Source organism: Micropterus salmoides, unplaced genomic scaffold (assembly GCF_014851395.1).
Source record: "Micropterus salmoides isolate LMB-PRFRI ecotype aquatic unplaced genomic scaffold, ASM1485139v1 Ms_hic_scaffold_6, whole genome shotgun sequence".
Lineage (NCBI taxonomy): Eukaryota > Metazoa > Chordata > Actinopteri > Centrarchiformes > Centrarchidae > Micropterus > Micropterus salmoides.
Window position 1 is genome coordinate 35,475,869 of NW_024044348.1, and position 15,552 is coordinate 35,491,420.

The window sequence follows — 15,552 nt, forward strand, 5'->3', positions numbered from 1 at the left end:
AAATGTCTCCTTTCTTTTATTCACTTCAGGAGGTTGGACATAAAGACAACCAGCAGAGCACACTGAGCTGCTTTCAATATTGAAACTCCCACACTGAGATCTGTCTGTTCTGCTGAGGACTAATATGGTGAATTCACTCGTAATCTGGTCAATGCAAGAAGCTGTCAGACCACACAAATCGAAGCGCATGCAGTCTGTTCGGTTCGGCCCTGTTCTGTTTCTCTCGGCTCACGCCAACCCGTCTCCATTCTGTTCCATTCCATACCGTGCCGCGCTGTCCTTTCTGCCAACACGTCCTGCGTGAAGGACAAAACTAGGTGTGCTTGCCAGAAAGAAGCAGCGCTGAGCATTTTACTGTTACATTATCCAGGACAGGCAGGACTACTGACTCACCACTTATGAATGAGTCCGAGGGCTTCTGGTGTAAATATGTCTGCTGGCTTGTGTGCACAGCATATACACTAGATATGAATGTTCACAAGCAGAAGTGTCTTTCTGCGCTTCGATTAAAACATGCTACTAGTGACTTCCCTGGTTTTGTGCTGCTGACTTGACAATGAAATCAAACAGTTCTTTATAAAAGTGATCTTGGGGCAGGCTGTGATCAACAGAGAGTGCAATAAGGGGATGTGATAAATCCACCAGACCGTAGACTGACTATTATTAGCCTGCTAGAGTTCCGCTATTGTTAGTTTATTGTACGTTCTGGTCTAGTTATCCTGCAGGGCTCAGTTTGCTTGACATAAGGGCCATCAAGCATTATGACATTGCTGTCTGACCGGCTCAGTGGGACAAATACTACAAATCAGTTGACTAATAAAAAGTGAATACCTTTCTTACTATTAGGGGTGGCGATATGACCTAACATTTATATCACAGTAAGGGAACCTGTGATAAGATATAGGGCTACATGTGTTTTGGGAGGGGTAGCCTGCTCCATAATGTAAGTTAATTAGTAGATGAGTTAAACAAGGGGTGTAATTAGGCATCTCAACAGCAATTATTTGGCAGAAAACCCAAAGTATATTACATTGTTCGGTCAACCTCAGTGCACCACACGGCATGTCTATCAATTATATTTACATACTGAGGCAACAGACTCACATACAGCTGCACTTGTTGTCTGCCTCTCTCACCAGATTCTTCCCACATTCGCAAATGTTACTGTCGATTTTCAAGTCACATCTCAAATCTGCTGCACAGGCTGTGAGTGTGTAAGTGAGCATTACATCACAGCCAGCTACGAAAAAAGAAACTGAATCTGCTGTTAGGTGAACACAACATATGCACGCATGTGGAAACCAGCACCTTACACCTTTCATGTAAAAACAAAGCCAGCTGAGCTAGCTTTGCGGTATGAAGTTAGTTACCCACATCTAACCTACTACTCTGGTTATTTAATCAGCTTCAAATGAGGCTCAGTGTTCACTGAATTTCTCTTGACTGTCCCTCAATATGACAACATTAGTCCAACATCGTCCCATCCTGTGAGAGTACAATAGCAACTGTTTTTCAGTTGTTGTTTGTTTCCATCAAAAAGGAAGTTAATCCACATGGTCTTCACTTCCTCAGATTGTAGGAGTAGATGAAGACTTATGTTGGTTTTTATAGCCTGGATGTAATTCCAGTTCTATAAGTATGTGCGTAGTACCTTTACCTGCATGTTATTGCAGCCACAGTATTTGTTTTATTATGTTTCTGATTATGTAATGATGGTACTGCAAAATCTATGTTGTGGCAGAACGTCACACTGGTGACGAATACTATACAATACTGCCCACCCCTACTTAGCTATCTGTTTGTCCTTCCCATCCTGCATGTACACCTCATCTGTTTTGAAAGAGTAGAGGCGTACAGTTAGAATGAGATATGAAGCCATATGTTTTAAACTTATTTGGGCATTGGTTTACTTTGGGTTTATTTCTTGGCTTTGAGCCTCAGCGTGGAATTTAGAAAAACAGAGAAAAAGAGAGATTACTGAATTTTCAACTCAAACATGCTGGATTTTTTTCCCCTCAGGGCCGCTGGTTCTGGCGGGTGCGTAAGAACAGGGTTCTGGATAACTACCCCATGCCCATCAGTCACTTCTGGAGGGGTCTACCTGGAGACATAGACGCTGCCTATGAGAGACACGACGGCAGGTTCGTCTTCTTTAAAGGTAAGCAGCAAACATACCGCTTTTCTGCTGCCCCACCACCAGACTGCAGAGCAGCTTTTTCCCCCAAGCTGTCAGACTCTTAAACTCTAATTCACCCTCAGCACTGCTCCACTGATGATAGTTTCTGATGATAGTTTATTTCTGTTTACCATTTTTGACAATTGATTCTTTATTAATGTAAATTGTCTCCTATGTAGCAGAAGGGAGTTACAAAAAACAATTTCACTCTATAACTTGTTATATTGTGACAATAAACCTACCTACCACTGATTTTCGTGTACTTGCTTTGAAGTTCACACTGGTCTGTACTTCACTATGTGTACATTCTTAAAGTCAGAAACAGCTGATTTTGTATTTTACAATTGTTAAGTGATACATTTCAAGACTTTTCACAAAAGTCATCACCTAAGATCATCAAACTGACACACATTCACCTCTTCATACCCCTTTTCTCTTGTTAGCAAACAGCACTTATCTCCCCACTTTATCTCTTTTAGGGAATTAATCTACGTTTCTGGTTGCTGTAAAAACAGGCCTGGGCCTGTTCTAAATAAACTTCTTCTGGTATTATTAGCTGTCACTTAGAGCATGACAGACATCCAGTAGAAACAATAGCCTTTGAGAAGATGCCCAATTTTGAAATTAAGGGTACTATTAAGGGTACCAGCTTCCCCACAGCATGCAGGAAAGTATCATACAAACTTGCAAGTAGCAGCAATGACAAACAACACCAGTGTTTAGATTCAGTTTCCAGTGAAGCAGCGCTGTTTACTCTGCCATGCCAATACACAATCATAGTTGGATTCACTGGAGGCTGTGGTTTAACACAAGATCCAGGTTTATCATAAGTCAGTCTGTCCGACATACTGTTTGTAGGGAGATGTCCGCTCGACAAGGTAAAAACTCTTCTTTGTTTTCGTTATTGCAATTTCTGAGTAGTGCAGGGTTCGTATAACAAGCATATGGAACACAAGTATACCGGGGCCTTTAACTTACGTATAATGTCCTGCATAGGCGACCATCCACCATCTGGTTTCTTCTTTACAACCTAAATACAGTTATAATGCTCCATGGTAATTTCAAACCATCATGATGTAATGCTTTCATATTTTAATGGTAAAAGAGATTCTGGAACCTTTTTCATCTTCTGCAGATAATGTTGAAGATATACATACCCCCACCGCCTTAAAGAAAGCAGCGGTAATGTCTTCTACTTGCAGAGTATAAATCTCTTTTAGCACAGGTCATTACTTATACTGTGAGTCACTGAGAGCAGCTTGTCTTTTATAACGGTGGATAAAGTTGTTGAATGAAAAATGGAGAACTCGGTGTTTAATGCAGCTTGACTCTGGGAGCTACAGGCTTTGGGGCAGCTGTTGATGATGAGGAGGATGATGTCATCAGCAAGGCTTTCAGTGTGACACTTGGTTGCAAGCCATTAGCAAGTAAATACAAAGGGAAAGGAAGATGAAAGAGGAATAGGAAGGAAAGACTGGCAGACCTCAGAGCACAAGAGAGGGGGGAGACGAACACAGCAGTGGGATGTCTGACAGACCAACCAGATCAGTCAGCACTTCACTTTCTGTTAGTGTGAAGGCAGAAGGACTTTCTCAATCTGCAATTCTGTCTGCACTTGTGTTCTCATGGAAACATCATCAGTCATGGCCAAAGTTTTGCACGGTGTTCTTGTTCTTGGGGATGCTTTGAGGGCTGACTTGATTTTTTATTTAAAAAATTTTTTTCCCGGCATTCTGTGGGCCAGCTAGCAAGTCAGTCTAGCTCTAGCTAGCAGATCTCTCCATCTCCCAAGATGACCATCTGGTCTACATCCATTAGGGGTGGGGGGGAAATCGATACAGCATAGTATCGTGATATTTTGCAAAGTAATATCGTATAGTAACACGAACATCAAGTATCGATCTTTTATTATATAAATTGTACATGAGAATTTTGTTTTTTGGCACTAATAAAAATGCATTTTCAGTCCACTAGAAAAAGAGTTTTCCTTCGGGGACACAATTTGGATTTGGGAAAAAGGTAAAATATTGCAATAAATTGCAATATGTTTTAAATCGCAACAATATCGTATCGTGACATAAGTATCGTGATAATATCAAGTGGCCTCTGGTGATTCCCACTCCTAACATCCGTAGTCTAGCAAGCTTCAGTCAATATGTATAATTATATATAAATGAAGTGAGGCAGTGTAGTGTGTGATACCAGATTTAATTTTGTTGTAACTATACAGTACATAACAGTGAGGCATGGCTGTAGTGAAGTGTAATTACCTGAGTCTAACTGAGCAAGATAACTTGTACAAATTGTAAATTGAGCGTACTGCGCTCAATTTGGACTCCCGAGTTCAACCTACCAACTTCCAAATAAGTGAGTTCGAACTTGTATTGATAAAAGGCCTGAGGGGAAAATATTTATTGAGGGTAAATGGATGGATGGAAGATTGAATGAATTTTTTAATAATGGACAACCTATGGCATATTGGGATTTTGAAAGATGTGGTCCAGGCTTGGTAAGTATGGGAACATCAGAGACTTCTCAGTACAGTAACATGCAAAATTGGATTCATCCACTCCTGTTACACAGCTGTTGTATTACCCAGAGGTCTTACAGTTTTCATCCCAAACAAGCCCAACTCTAATAGAAACCACTGTTATGACTTTAGAAAGTAGTTACACAGCAGGAAGGAATCAAATCTTTAGGTCACTGAAGCACTCTGGTGTAGTTATGGAGAGTCATGGAAGAAGTCATGGGATTTTACATCAGGGCTGTGCACTGCAGGAACCCTGGGAAGCATTGCGTCAACCACTTGTTCTCTCCAGATGCTGGAGAGAGAGTGTAGAGCAAGGGGCTGGAGGCGGGTGGATGGATGGGTAGTTGGGTGGGTGGGGTTTTGGCGGCGGTAGATTGAAGCCAAGAGGAGAGATGTAATGGTGCCAGGAGGAACAGAGTCCCCCTGTGTGACACAGTGAAAACAATAAAACCTTCCCTTCATCGAGAAAACTGCTTTAGCCTGACACGAGACAAGCCGCTCCTAATTGATAATTACAAGCTAAACCCAAACTCCTTAGTCAGTGATGTGGTACTCCTGTCTGCTGTTTTTTGATTGCTTGCCAAAATTTTTTATTGCATTCACATAATTTACAAGTCTGTGTAAATGCTGGTTTTGTTTCTCTGATTGTTCTTATTATTCCCTTTTTATTCCCCATTCAATTTCAATTATCTAACATACACTGTGCCAGCAAATGAAATGTGTGTGCACAAGCAGAATGTATACAGGTACATCTGTTCTTGTATGTGTCTAACCAAGTGTATGTGACATACAGTATGAATCTCCTCTCCTCTCCTCTCCTCTCCTCAGGAAACAGATTCTGGCTTTTCAGGGAGGCTAACCTGGAACCGGGCTATCCACAGGAGCTGGTTGATTATGGTCGGGATATTCCCTACGACCGAATAGACACAGCCATCTGGTGGGAGCCGTCCGGCTTCACTTACATGTTTCAAGGAGACAGGTAACATAGCCTACAACCTGTCAGCACCACATGAAAGTTATTAACTCATCTAGTAACTAATCCTTTTATAACCTTCCACAGGTTGAGCTCGATCTCAACCCATGTGTTCCCATGAAACAAACACGTACAACATCCTGCTGACTTTAGTGATCCCCTTTCTTTTCCTCCAGTGGCAACACGATGTTGACATTTAAGTTAAGACGGAAAGGTCTCAACAACTGTTAGATGATAGATGGCCACATAATTTGGAGCAGACATTCATGTCTCACTAAGATTGAATTGTAATCATTTTGGTGACCCCTTTACTTTTCATCTCGCTCCATCAACAGTTTAATTTGCCCAGTGCTTTGGTTTATGCTCAAGTAATGACATTCCCAACAGCCTTGGCTATACTTTGTGTTACGCTTTGTGTTCTTCTATGTCAGCATGTTAACGTGCCAAAATATGATGGTGAACATGGTAAACATTACACCTGCTAATCATCAGCATGTTAGCATAATCAGAGTGAGTATGTTTGCATGTTAAAGTTAGCATTTAACTGTGAGTAGGTACAACAGCCTCACAAAGCAGCCAGTGTGGCTGTAGACTCTTAGTCTTTGTATTACACATATGGTTTACGGAATGCTAACCACAGGTGCAACAGTACACACAATTTGGTTCCTGTCTTTGCCCTGAAACACTAAAACTAATTTTTAGCTGTGATTTTTATTTTTTACATTTATGAAAATAATTACACTATAGGTCTGCAGTTCCAATAAAACCTCCTGAACACAGTATGGCTGACTTGCTTCTGGTTTACTAGTGTATTTACACAGATTTTAATGTTCTGTGGAAAACTTTAATACACACACCATGTAGACCCACCATGCACCATGTACTCTGTTAGAAGTCTGCTCTTTTCTTATTTAGACAGTTGATAAACAGTAACAGCCATCTTCTCCGTTAATGCCTGCAGGTACTGGCGCTTCAATGAGCAGTCGCGCTCTGCTGACAGAGGCTACCCGAAACCAATCAATGTCTGGGGATCATCAGTGCCCTCTTCTCCCAAGGGGGCCTTCCTCAGCGATGATGGAGGTGAGCTGAGACAAGAAGAGCGTTTTCTGTCTTTGTGTGCGTGTGTGTGTGTGTGGGGGGGGGGGGCTTGTTTTACTATATTCAAATGGATTTCCACTATACTTTAAAGGGCTGTTTGAGGGTTAAGATTCGGTTTTAGGGTTAGGTTTAGAATTAGGTTATGGTTAGGAGTGGGGGAAGGGTTAGGGGTTAGGGAATACATTATGTCCCAACAGGGATAGGGGAACACACGTGTGTGTGTGTGTGTGTGTTTGAGAAGGGGAAAGGAGGGGCTGAGGCAGACAGAGACACGCCTGAAACAAAGAATCAGGGTGTGGTCATGCAATTATCAGGAGAGAGACTGGATAGCATGTATGTGTGTCTGTTGGAAAGTGAATCAGTAGACATTTTTTTCCTTTTACAAACTAATTATTTTGGATAAAGAAACAGCTACAGGGAAGTTTTGAAGCTATCAAAGAAATAGTTTGACATTTTGGGAAATCTTGGGAAAACTTCTTTGTCCTCTTACCAAGAGCTATATAAGGTGATTGATACCGCTCACATTGTCTGTCTGTTCAATATGAAGCTACAGCCAGCAGCCCGATAGCTTAGCTTAGCTTAGCTTAGCTTAGCGTGAAGACTGGAAACAGGCTAGCTGTTTCCTCCTGTTTCCCATCTTTATGCTAAGCTTTGCTAACCAGCTGCTGGCTCTAGCTACACAATGAACAGAAAGATAGTTAGAGTGGTATCAATCTTCTCTTGTAACTCTTGGCAAGCAGTCAAGGAAGCGTATTTTTCCCAAAATGTCAAACTATTCCTATTATATGTCTTCAAATTGTTGCGTTGGCTGACACCTTCTGCTCGACTTGCCTTCTCCAGCATACACCTTCTTCTACAAGGGTTCCAAGTACTGGAAGTTTGACAACCATCGCATGAAGAGTGAACCAGGCTACCCTAAGTCCATTCTAAGAGACTTTATGGGCTGCAGCGTGGACATGGACCCAGACAGAGACACGGACACAGACTCAGGACGCAAATACCCAGATGTGAACCGCCCGCCATTCAACCCGGACGTAGGACGTGATGGCGATAAGGGCAAAGACCGGGATGGAACAGATCGCAGCGGAACAGACAAAGGCACGGGCAAAGGGTCAGACAACGACAAAGACGAAGACTACCGTGAGGGTCGGGAGGAAGACACCAACGAGGTGGACGTGGTGCTGAAGGTGGACGACAGCGAGGAGCGGACCATGAGCATCCTGATGGTAACCATCCCACTGGTCCTGGTGCTGTGCATCCTGGGACTGATCTACGCCATCATCAACACACTGCAGAGCAAAGGGGCGCCGCGGCTGCTGGTGCACTGCAAGCGCTCCCTTCAGGACTGGGTCTGAGCCTTGACATCAGGGGACACTGAACTATGAACTTAAATTGGACCTTAGACACCGCCACCCTCCTCTAATCCAACCCTCTACCAAGTGATTCATCTGCCTCATGTCTCTTTGCTCAGTGGCTCCTGCAGTTCTTAGTACATGTGATAGTAGATCCAATACTGTACTGATCCACACACACACAAGCAAGCATAGGTTAGGTCCTACATAACCACACCCCCCCCACACACCACTCTAACTTCCTCCTGTCTCCCATGGTGCTCTACAATGCGTTGACTGTAGTCTATTTATATGAGAGAAGTTTGCACATTGTTTTTTTCTTTCTTGTTTTAGTTTTGGTTCATTTTGTGTGACTTTTTGTCATTGTTGTTATTATTTCTAAACCAGGAAGGCTGTTCCATTCTTTCTCTCGTCTCTACACACCCCTCCTCCTTCCCCCGATCTCGGTAGGGGCTTTTTCCTCGCCGATAAATTGACATCTGCTCACGCTGTTGCAGTTGCAGCAAAAGAAAAAATGCAAGGGGCTAGAAAAGATGGAGCGATTTGTGGACTGACAGGTAGGGAGGGCTCAGTAGTGTTCCTTCCTCATCGCATCATCATCTTCTTCATCTCTCCCCCTTTTCTCTGACGCACAGCATGTCATGGGGTTGAAGGTGAGTTAGAAACAAACTGAACAGATATTCCACTGTAGTTTACATTAAGAGGGATTTTCAGGCCTGCCTTGAGTCCAGATATCATCCTCCCTTTGTAAGAGTTCTAAGATCAGATCAGAGTTGGGCTGCAACTAACGTTGATTTTCTCAATCAATCGGTTAGAAAATGGAGAAAATGGATGGAGATCATTGTTTCCCAAATCCCAAGAAGACGTCCCTAAATGTCTTGTTTTTTCTAGAAACCGAAGATATTCTGTTTAATGTCAGAAAGGAGTAAAGACACCAGAATCAAAGAACTGACTTTTTTTTTACTCAAACTGACTAGTAACAACTAATTGATTAAACTTTGCAGCTATAGATCAGAATTCAGTTTGTTATATACAGAATACAGGTTTGGTTTTAAAGGACAATTCCAGTTTATAACAACTTAGATCTTATTTTTATGGTAATTTTACTAGTAAAAGTAACACTGTTCTCATCAGGTTAATTGTTGAGGTCTGGGTTTGTGGTGACATTGCCAAAAGATGTTGTACGGAAGCGGAGGAATCAGCTCGCCTGGCTCTACCACCTCTGTAATTTATTAATTAACATGTGATACCTTGTTTGTTTAAGTCAAAATTAGTAAAACCTTAAGGCTCTAATAGGCAGGTTTTTTTTGCCAGGGTAGCTGTTTCCCCCTGCTTCCAGTCTTTTAGCAAACCAGCTGCTCGCTCTAGCTTCCTATTACATTTATAGCAATAACTCTGATGAGTACAATGTTATCATAACAGATAGAAATGGTGGCTTGGAAATAAGACCTAAATTGTAATAAATAGTAATTATCCTTTAACATTCACGTTCCTACTGCCCTCTTTTCCTTCTTTATCTTGTGCTCACACGGTTGGACAATAGACCTACCTTCTTTCTTTTCCTCATTGGGAAGCTCTTCAAAGACTTAAACAGACTTTAAATTCCTCTTCTCTTAACTTTCATTTATGTGGTCTCACAGAGCCCCCTTTCTGTTTTCTTTGTGTTAAAGAGGAGACAGACTAATGGTTCATTTAAAAAGTCAGCTTACTGTGAAATAACACAAGAGAGGGTGCATTCATTGCATCTGTGTGTGTGTGTGTTTGTGAGACGGAAAAAAGGAAAAACAAAGCAAAGCCGCTCCCGATCAGGATGCAACGCCACAAATACAACACAGCAGTCGCAGGGTGCAACTAACGTACCATGCAGTATATAATGGACTTTTTATTGGTAGTGTTTTTTGAAAGGACAATTTATGGAACTTCATCGATGACCTGTGGTCTATCTGTTGTAAATATAGCGTAGCTGTAAGCACCAGGGTGGGCTCAGGCAGTGCAGGCTCATGTGAACACAGACTAATCCTCTTCATTAAAAAACAGCAGGTGTGCGCGGACGCTGTTAACCCCCCTAACCCTTAAACCAAACCTTGAACTCCCAGAACCAAAACACTCTCCACTCCCTTTTCATCTCTCAAGATCAGAGATGGGACGAGGGGGAGTGTGGGCACAGAAAAATGTCTATCTCAACTATGCATTATATCACTAACAACAGGACCAACAGTGTTTTTGAACCTTCTAGCTATTTTACTACAAATCATTGCCATCCAGTTTTACATTTAGTAATTGATTAAACTTTGCAGCTATAGATCAGTATTTATTTTTCCTTCTCTTCCTGGCAGCCATTGGTTTCCATTTATTTTTACATTAAATGCCCGCGTAGAATATTTAAATGAAAAAATGGTGTAACCTGAATTATACAACTCAAACAAACCGCATGGTTTGCAAAATGGTCGGTGTAAAATTGTTGTTAAATGGTTGTGCAAAATCAGTGGTGCTGTCCATTAAATCATATTTTTCCTTAGAAGAAAATCAGTATTGATCCTAGATGAGATCATTTGTTTTGATCCATTAGTGAATACAATTTTAAGAATTTATTGGGTCCGTTGATATCACTCATGTACTTGTGGAATGAGCAGCCCTATTTGAAGTGCTTCAAAAAGTGTAGCAGCAAGGGAAAACGTGAAATGATCGCTAGTTTTAAAAACAATTAAAATAAGACTTTGAGTACAACATGGTTCATTTGAGAGGAAGAGTGTATAGGAGTGGGCGCCTCCAGAGTGGGACTTCAAATATGAATAGGGGGAAGGCTTATCTGAGGCAGCATTAAGAAGTAAGCTACCAATCTGACCAGAGGGGCTCAGCTCACCCAGCTCAGGTTACACAGATGTGGATGGGGGGGTGAGGTCACACTGAATTTTCAGAGGCTGAGACAAGGGAAGGGGGAGGGAGGCTGACTTCGTATCCCTGAGCATGCAAAGTTTGGATCTCACGAGTAAGGAGGGGTGGGGAGGGAGAGAGAGAGAGAGAGAGAGGACTTTGATGGCTCTATCCCACAGGCAACAGCTCCTGTGACCCAAATTCTTCTGCTAGCTCAACAGTGCTAGCCAAAGAGGAAACTTTGGCTTACAATAGGTGGCAGACCTTTTTGACCGGCGGTGCAGTTACAGCGGCACTGCTGTTTTGATAGGACTCCAGCTAGGTGCAGACAGGTTGAGGTGAGACACCTACGCAGACAGAGGTAATGTTAACAGGACATACTGAAAGGAGGAAAAGGAAGAGCATAATCAGCCGTCACCAGAAGTCTAGAGATCGATCTGCGGCCAGTCGATAGCGGTTGCCAGGAAACGGTGTCCTGTGTCCATCGCTCACCTCCTCATCATCAGGAGGAAGGGGGGGGGACTAATCAGCGTTAAAAGCACCCCCACCCCTCCTCTCCTCTCTTCTCTTCTGTCTTGCTCTTCCATTGGTCCTACAGGCACATCAATGACAGCCTAGTGTCTGGTCAGGCTCAGAAAATGCAGACTCACTGCACTAGACACAACGCTGGAGTACTTTTTTCTTTTAATCAAACCTCCTTTTCTCCTCTGTCACATGCACGCAGAGAGCCCACAGGGAGTTCACCACTTAACAGCTAATCTAACCACTTGAAGGTTGAAACAGTCGAGTGCGCCTTGAAATCACCGTTTCCAAGATTCGGCGGGTTGAGAGATTCTGCGCGAGGTGACACTGGTTGTCTCACCGAGCAGAAGAGAAGTAGTGAAAGGTTAGGAAAGAAATCTGCCAGTGTTGATTGATGCATGCTTCTGTATGTGCCGAGGTGTTCAGTTAATCAGCTCTACTCTCCATAAGCGAGGCCTGTGTTCTGACTATAAATCTCCCACTCTCTCTATCCCCACCCCTCTGCACACTCAGCCCAGCCCTCGAGGCCCGAGGGGATAATAACAACAACAATGGCCTTCTCTCACTCTCTTTCTCTTCCCCCTATTTTCTCTCTCCATAATACACACACACAAGCACATTATTGTCTTCCCCAACCTCACCTTCCTCCCCTCCTTCCTGCTCTCTCCTTCCCCATAAGGAAGCTAGCCCAGGCCAAGGTCCAGCCTCACACAGCAGAGCCTGTTTTTAGATCCGCCTCCTTGTTCAGCAGCATTTAACACTGGAGAAGGATTCGCTTAAAAGCAGTGTAGCTGTCAGGTTTTGAGCTTGGCGAATGCAGACTTGGCAACAGGATGTCAAATTCAGATTTGAAGGTAAAAAAGGCTGACGTACTTTTATGTTAATGCCTTGTTCGTTTTGAAGTACAAGGCCTTGATGCAGAGTTTAGGTGAGGTTAGGACATCGCTGAGCTTGTCTGAGCTTTCTTCTCTCAGGATGTGTTTCTGTAAACACTGCATGTTAAGCGTTCCACATTCAGCCCTACTATTTAGGCTCTGAGCGTAGTCTTTAAACCTTTCTCCTTTTTTTAATCTTTTATTTTATTGAACATCTCTGTTAAAATCTCCACAATCATTAAGAAGGCAAGTATTCTAGCTGTGTCTGCTCTCCACTCACTGTATGACCGCACTTTCTAATAACCACAAGCTTTAAAAAAGTCATAGCATCAGCCTCACGCTAAAGACAGAATTCTTCCTGGAAAAACCAGATAAATATTTAACGGACTGAAAAGATCAAAGAAAAAAATATATGTCTGACGTGACATACAGTAAGACTGTGATCTACACTCGGGTCAACTTTGTGGCCTATGATGGCTGGAACTCAAGGGATTGTGGGTCGTAGGGATGCTTTTCTCCTTTGCCCAGAGTGCATCTCACCTTGCTCATTGTGCCCATCCACTCTGAAACCACTCATTTTAAATCACCACTAACTCAGCTACTCACCGCGAGGATGAAAGGGGAAAAGATGGCAGACAAAATGACTTTCAGCATCGGTGTCACTGCTTCGCCCCGGGGGGAGTGCAGCGGATCAGCTCTCATTGTGCTTCAGACGGGCTCTGAAACTGTTGAGCAGCCCACTTGACAAAACCTTTTATCCACTAACTGCAGCTAAAGTAGAGAGTTGATTTTGTTGCAATCAGTCAATTCTGTACTGACCATCAACAGTGGAACTTGACATCTCACACTATGCCCTCTTGAAAGTCACTCTTCATCACAGTTCAGTGACTTTCTGAAAAATACTTGGCCATAATCCCTGACTGGGACGAGATGGGGGGAAATATACAAAAAAAGAAAGCAGCAGTCAATCAAAATAGATGAGGTTATTGTTTGTCTTTGATAATTTGTCTTATTTTGATTTTATTTTGTGCATTTTTGTTCTCTCCAAACTTGATATGACATTTTTTGTTAACAACATTCCAAGTAGTGTTTTCTGATTGGTTGTTAGTGTTTTGTTTTTCTGTAGAAAATGTAAGATTTTATACATTTGTGTTGTGTGTTCACCTCTAGTTGAGTGTGTTAACAAGCCATGCTGGACATGTACACATTAAAAATTGCGCAGATAATATTGAATATTGTGTCTTTAAAGCTTTTTATACAGTGACTTGTGCGGTATATTGCTTCCTGAACTATCTGAAGAGAGGAGAGAATTACAATTCTGCACACACACGTACACATACTTACAGTACACACACCCTCTACTCTCTTCCTGCGGTGAGGTCACTGTCCATAGGGCCTTGCTTCCTGTCTCACACGGGACAGCCAGCGGAGCGGCTTTATGGGCCATGGGAGGTGGGGAGAGAGGGGTCTGGCTGATTGCCAGGAAGCCACATGAGCAGGGAGGAAGTTAGCAAGTAGCTTGTCGGCCCTATAAGAAACCGACCCGGCGATGTGTCATCACGCTGAGGCAAAATCCATTGTTCACAACACCACAAGGCTTTTTTGTGATGGATTTTATCCAAACACCAACATAGAGACTGATGGCAAACTTTAATGAGATGTTTTTGTGACTTGGAGTAAGTTATTTCTAAAACCGAATATGAAGTGACACCTACTCACATCCCGTCGCAGGCGTAATTGGCCAAAATTCACACCAAATTATAGTTATTTTGTCTTCATCTGAGTCCTTGTGATCAATTAATGGACGAGCCTAGCTGAGGGCTACAAGCTTTCAATAGAAGGACAGTGTCTGTCTATCTGTCTGTCTGACCCATTGGTCGAAAGTGAAATATCACACCAACATTAGATGCATTGTTGAAATTTAGTACATATAACATATTGTCAACAGATTTGTTCTTACTGAAGATCTACACATTAAAAACACAGGTCACAAATAATTTCATTTATAAAAAGGCTAAGGAATTGCTTTTAGCAAACAGCAACTGGACTTGTATGCACTGTTGAGTATTTATTGCAGCAGCAAGGTGTCTCAATTATTAAAAATAAGCAGTCCATGTTCAGGGTAATGAAGGAACATGTCGCCGAGTCTAGCACTGTGGCTCAGTTATGTGTTTTTTAATAGTTTTTGCTATCCACCTGACCGACGTATGGTTAATGTTCACTTTTTGATCTGTTCCACTTGTGTCCCGAGGTAAAGCTACTAAATCCTCCACCATGTTCATCCAGCTAGTTCCTAACTGTTGTGCTGGTCAGGCACTGTACAGCAGTAATCAGCTGCCCACATGGAAACAACTCTTGTAAGAGAAGTGAGAGTTAACCAAAACAGTAAAGTTGCGGGTCCTAAAGGCATAACATGCTGAATGATGGTAAAACGCTCTCAAGAGGTGGCTGGAACTGCAGAGTTGGGTGATATTATCTGTGGGTTTGTTACTAGACTACGAGACAATCTGTTCACATTATGCATAGTCATTTCAACCACTGTTCATATGAAATATTGATTGGAACAGCTTTAATGGACATTAACTGTCCTCCAGCGTTGCTACAGAGCAATGGAGACTGTTTATTCGAAAGAATAGAAAGAAAGAATAATTTTAAAACTATCATCATCTAGAGCGTCTGTGCTCTGGTGGTCCTGTGTCAGATTATTGACTTGCTTGAGAAAAGAAGTGTTATAATACTGGAGGATGCAGTGTACAAACTTTCCACCCTACATTTAGATTCACTGTCAACCCTTACAAGTTAACTTTTAACTTAACTTTAAAGTCAGACCTACCTCTGTATACTTTGTAAACAAACAACTTTAATGGTGTACATCGTGCGTGCACACAGGATTTTAAGTATGTGTGGGTCTGGCCAGGATCATTGCTTGTTAAATCTATCTGCAACAGTTATCGCCACATACACCCCGCAGAGTACCATAATTACTTGCAGTCATCTCTTTTCTCTAGGAAATTAACACACTTTTAGCCCAACAACACACAGAGGAAGTCCGAGGTAATCACTAGCAGCTACAGCTTGTGAAGTTGAACCACCTGTTGAAAATACTTTTACAGTAACACACCTGTTGTGCATCCTGAGTGCTGTATACTAAC

General features: G+C 42.4%; 1 protein-coding gene across 1 annotated transcript in view; it reads left to right on the plus strand.

Moving 5' to 3' along the window:
- The window catches only part of mmp15b (matrix metallopeptidase 15b), a 33,061-nt gene extending 19,428 nt beyond the window's left edge, over window positions 1-13,633 (plus strand). The window contains exons 7-10 of the mRNA XM_038700771.1: window positions 2,020-2,158; window positions 5,535-5,685; window positions 6,641-6,759; window positions 7,618-13,633. Of these exons, the coding sequence (XP_038556699.1) occupies window positions 2,020-2,158; window positions 5,535-5,685; window positions 6,641-6,759; window positions 7,618-8,132 (924 nt within the window). The 3' untranslated portion in view covers window positions 8,133-13,633. The remainder of the gene's footprint in view (window positions 1-2,019; window positions 2,159-5,534; window positions 5,686-6,640; window positions 6,760-7,617) is intronic.
- Window positions 13,634-15,552: the final 1,919 nt, after the last annotated feature.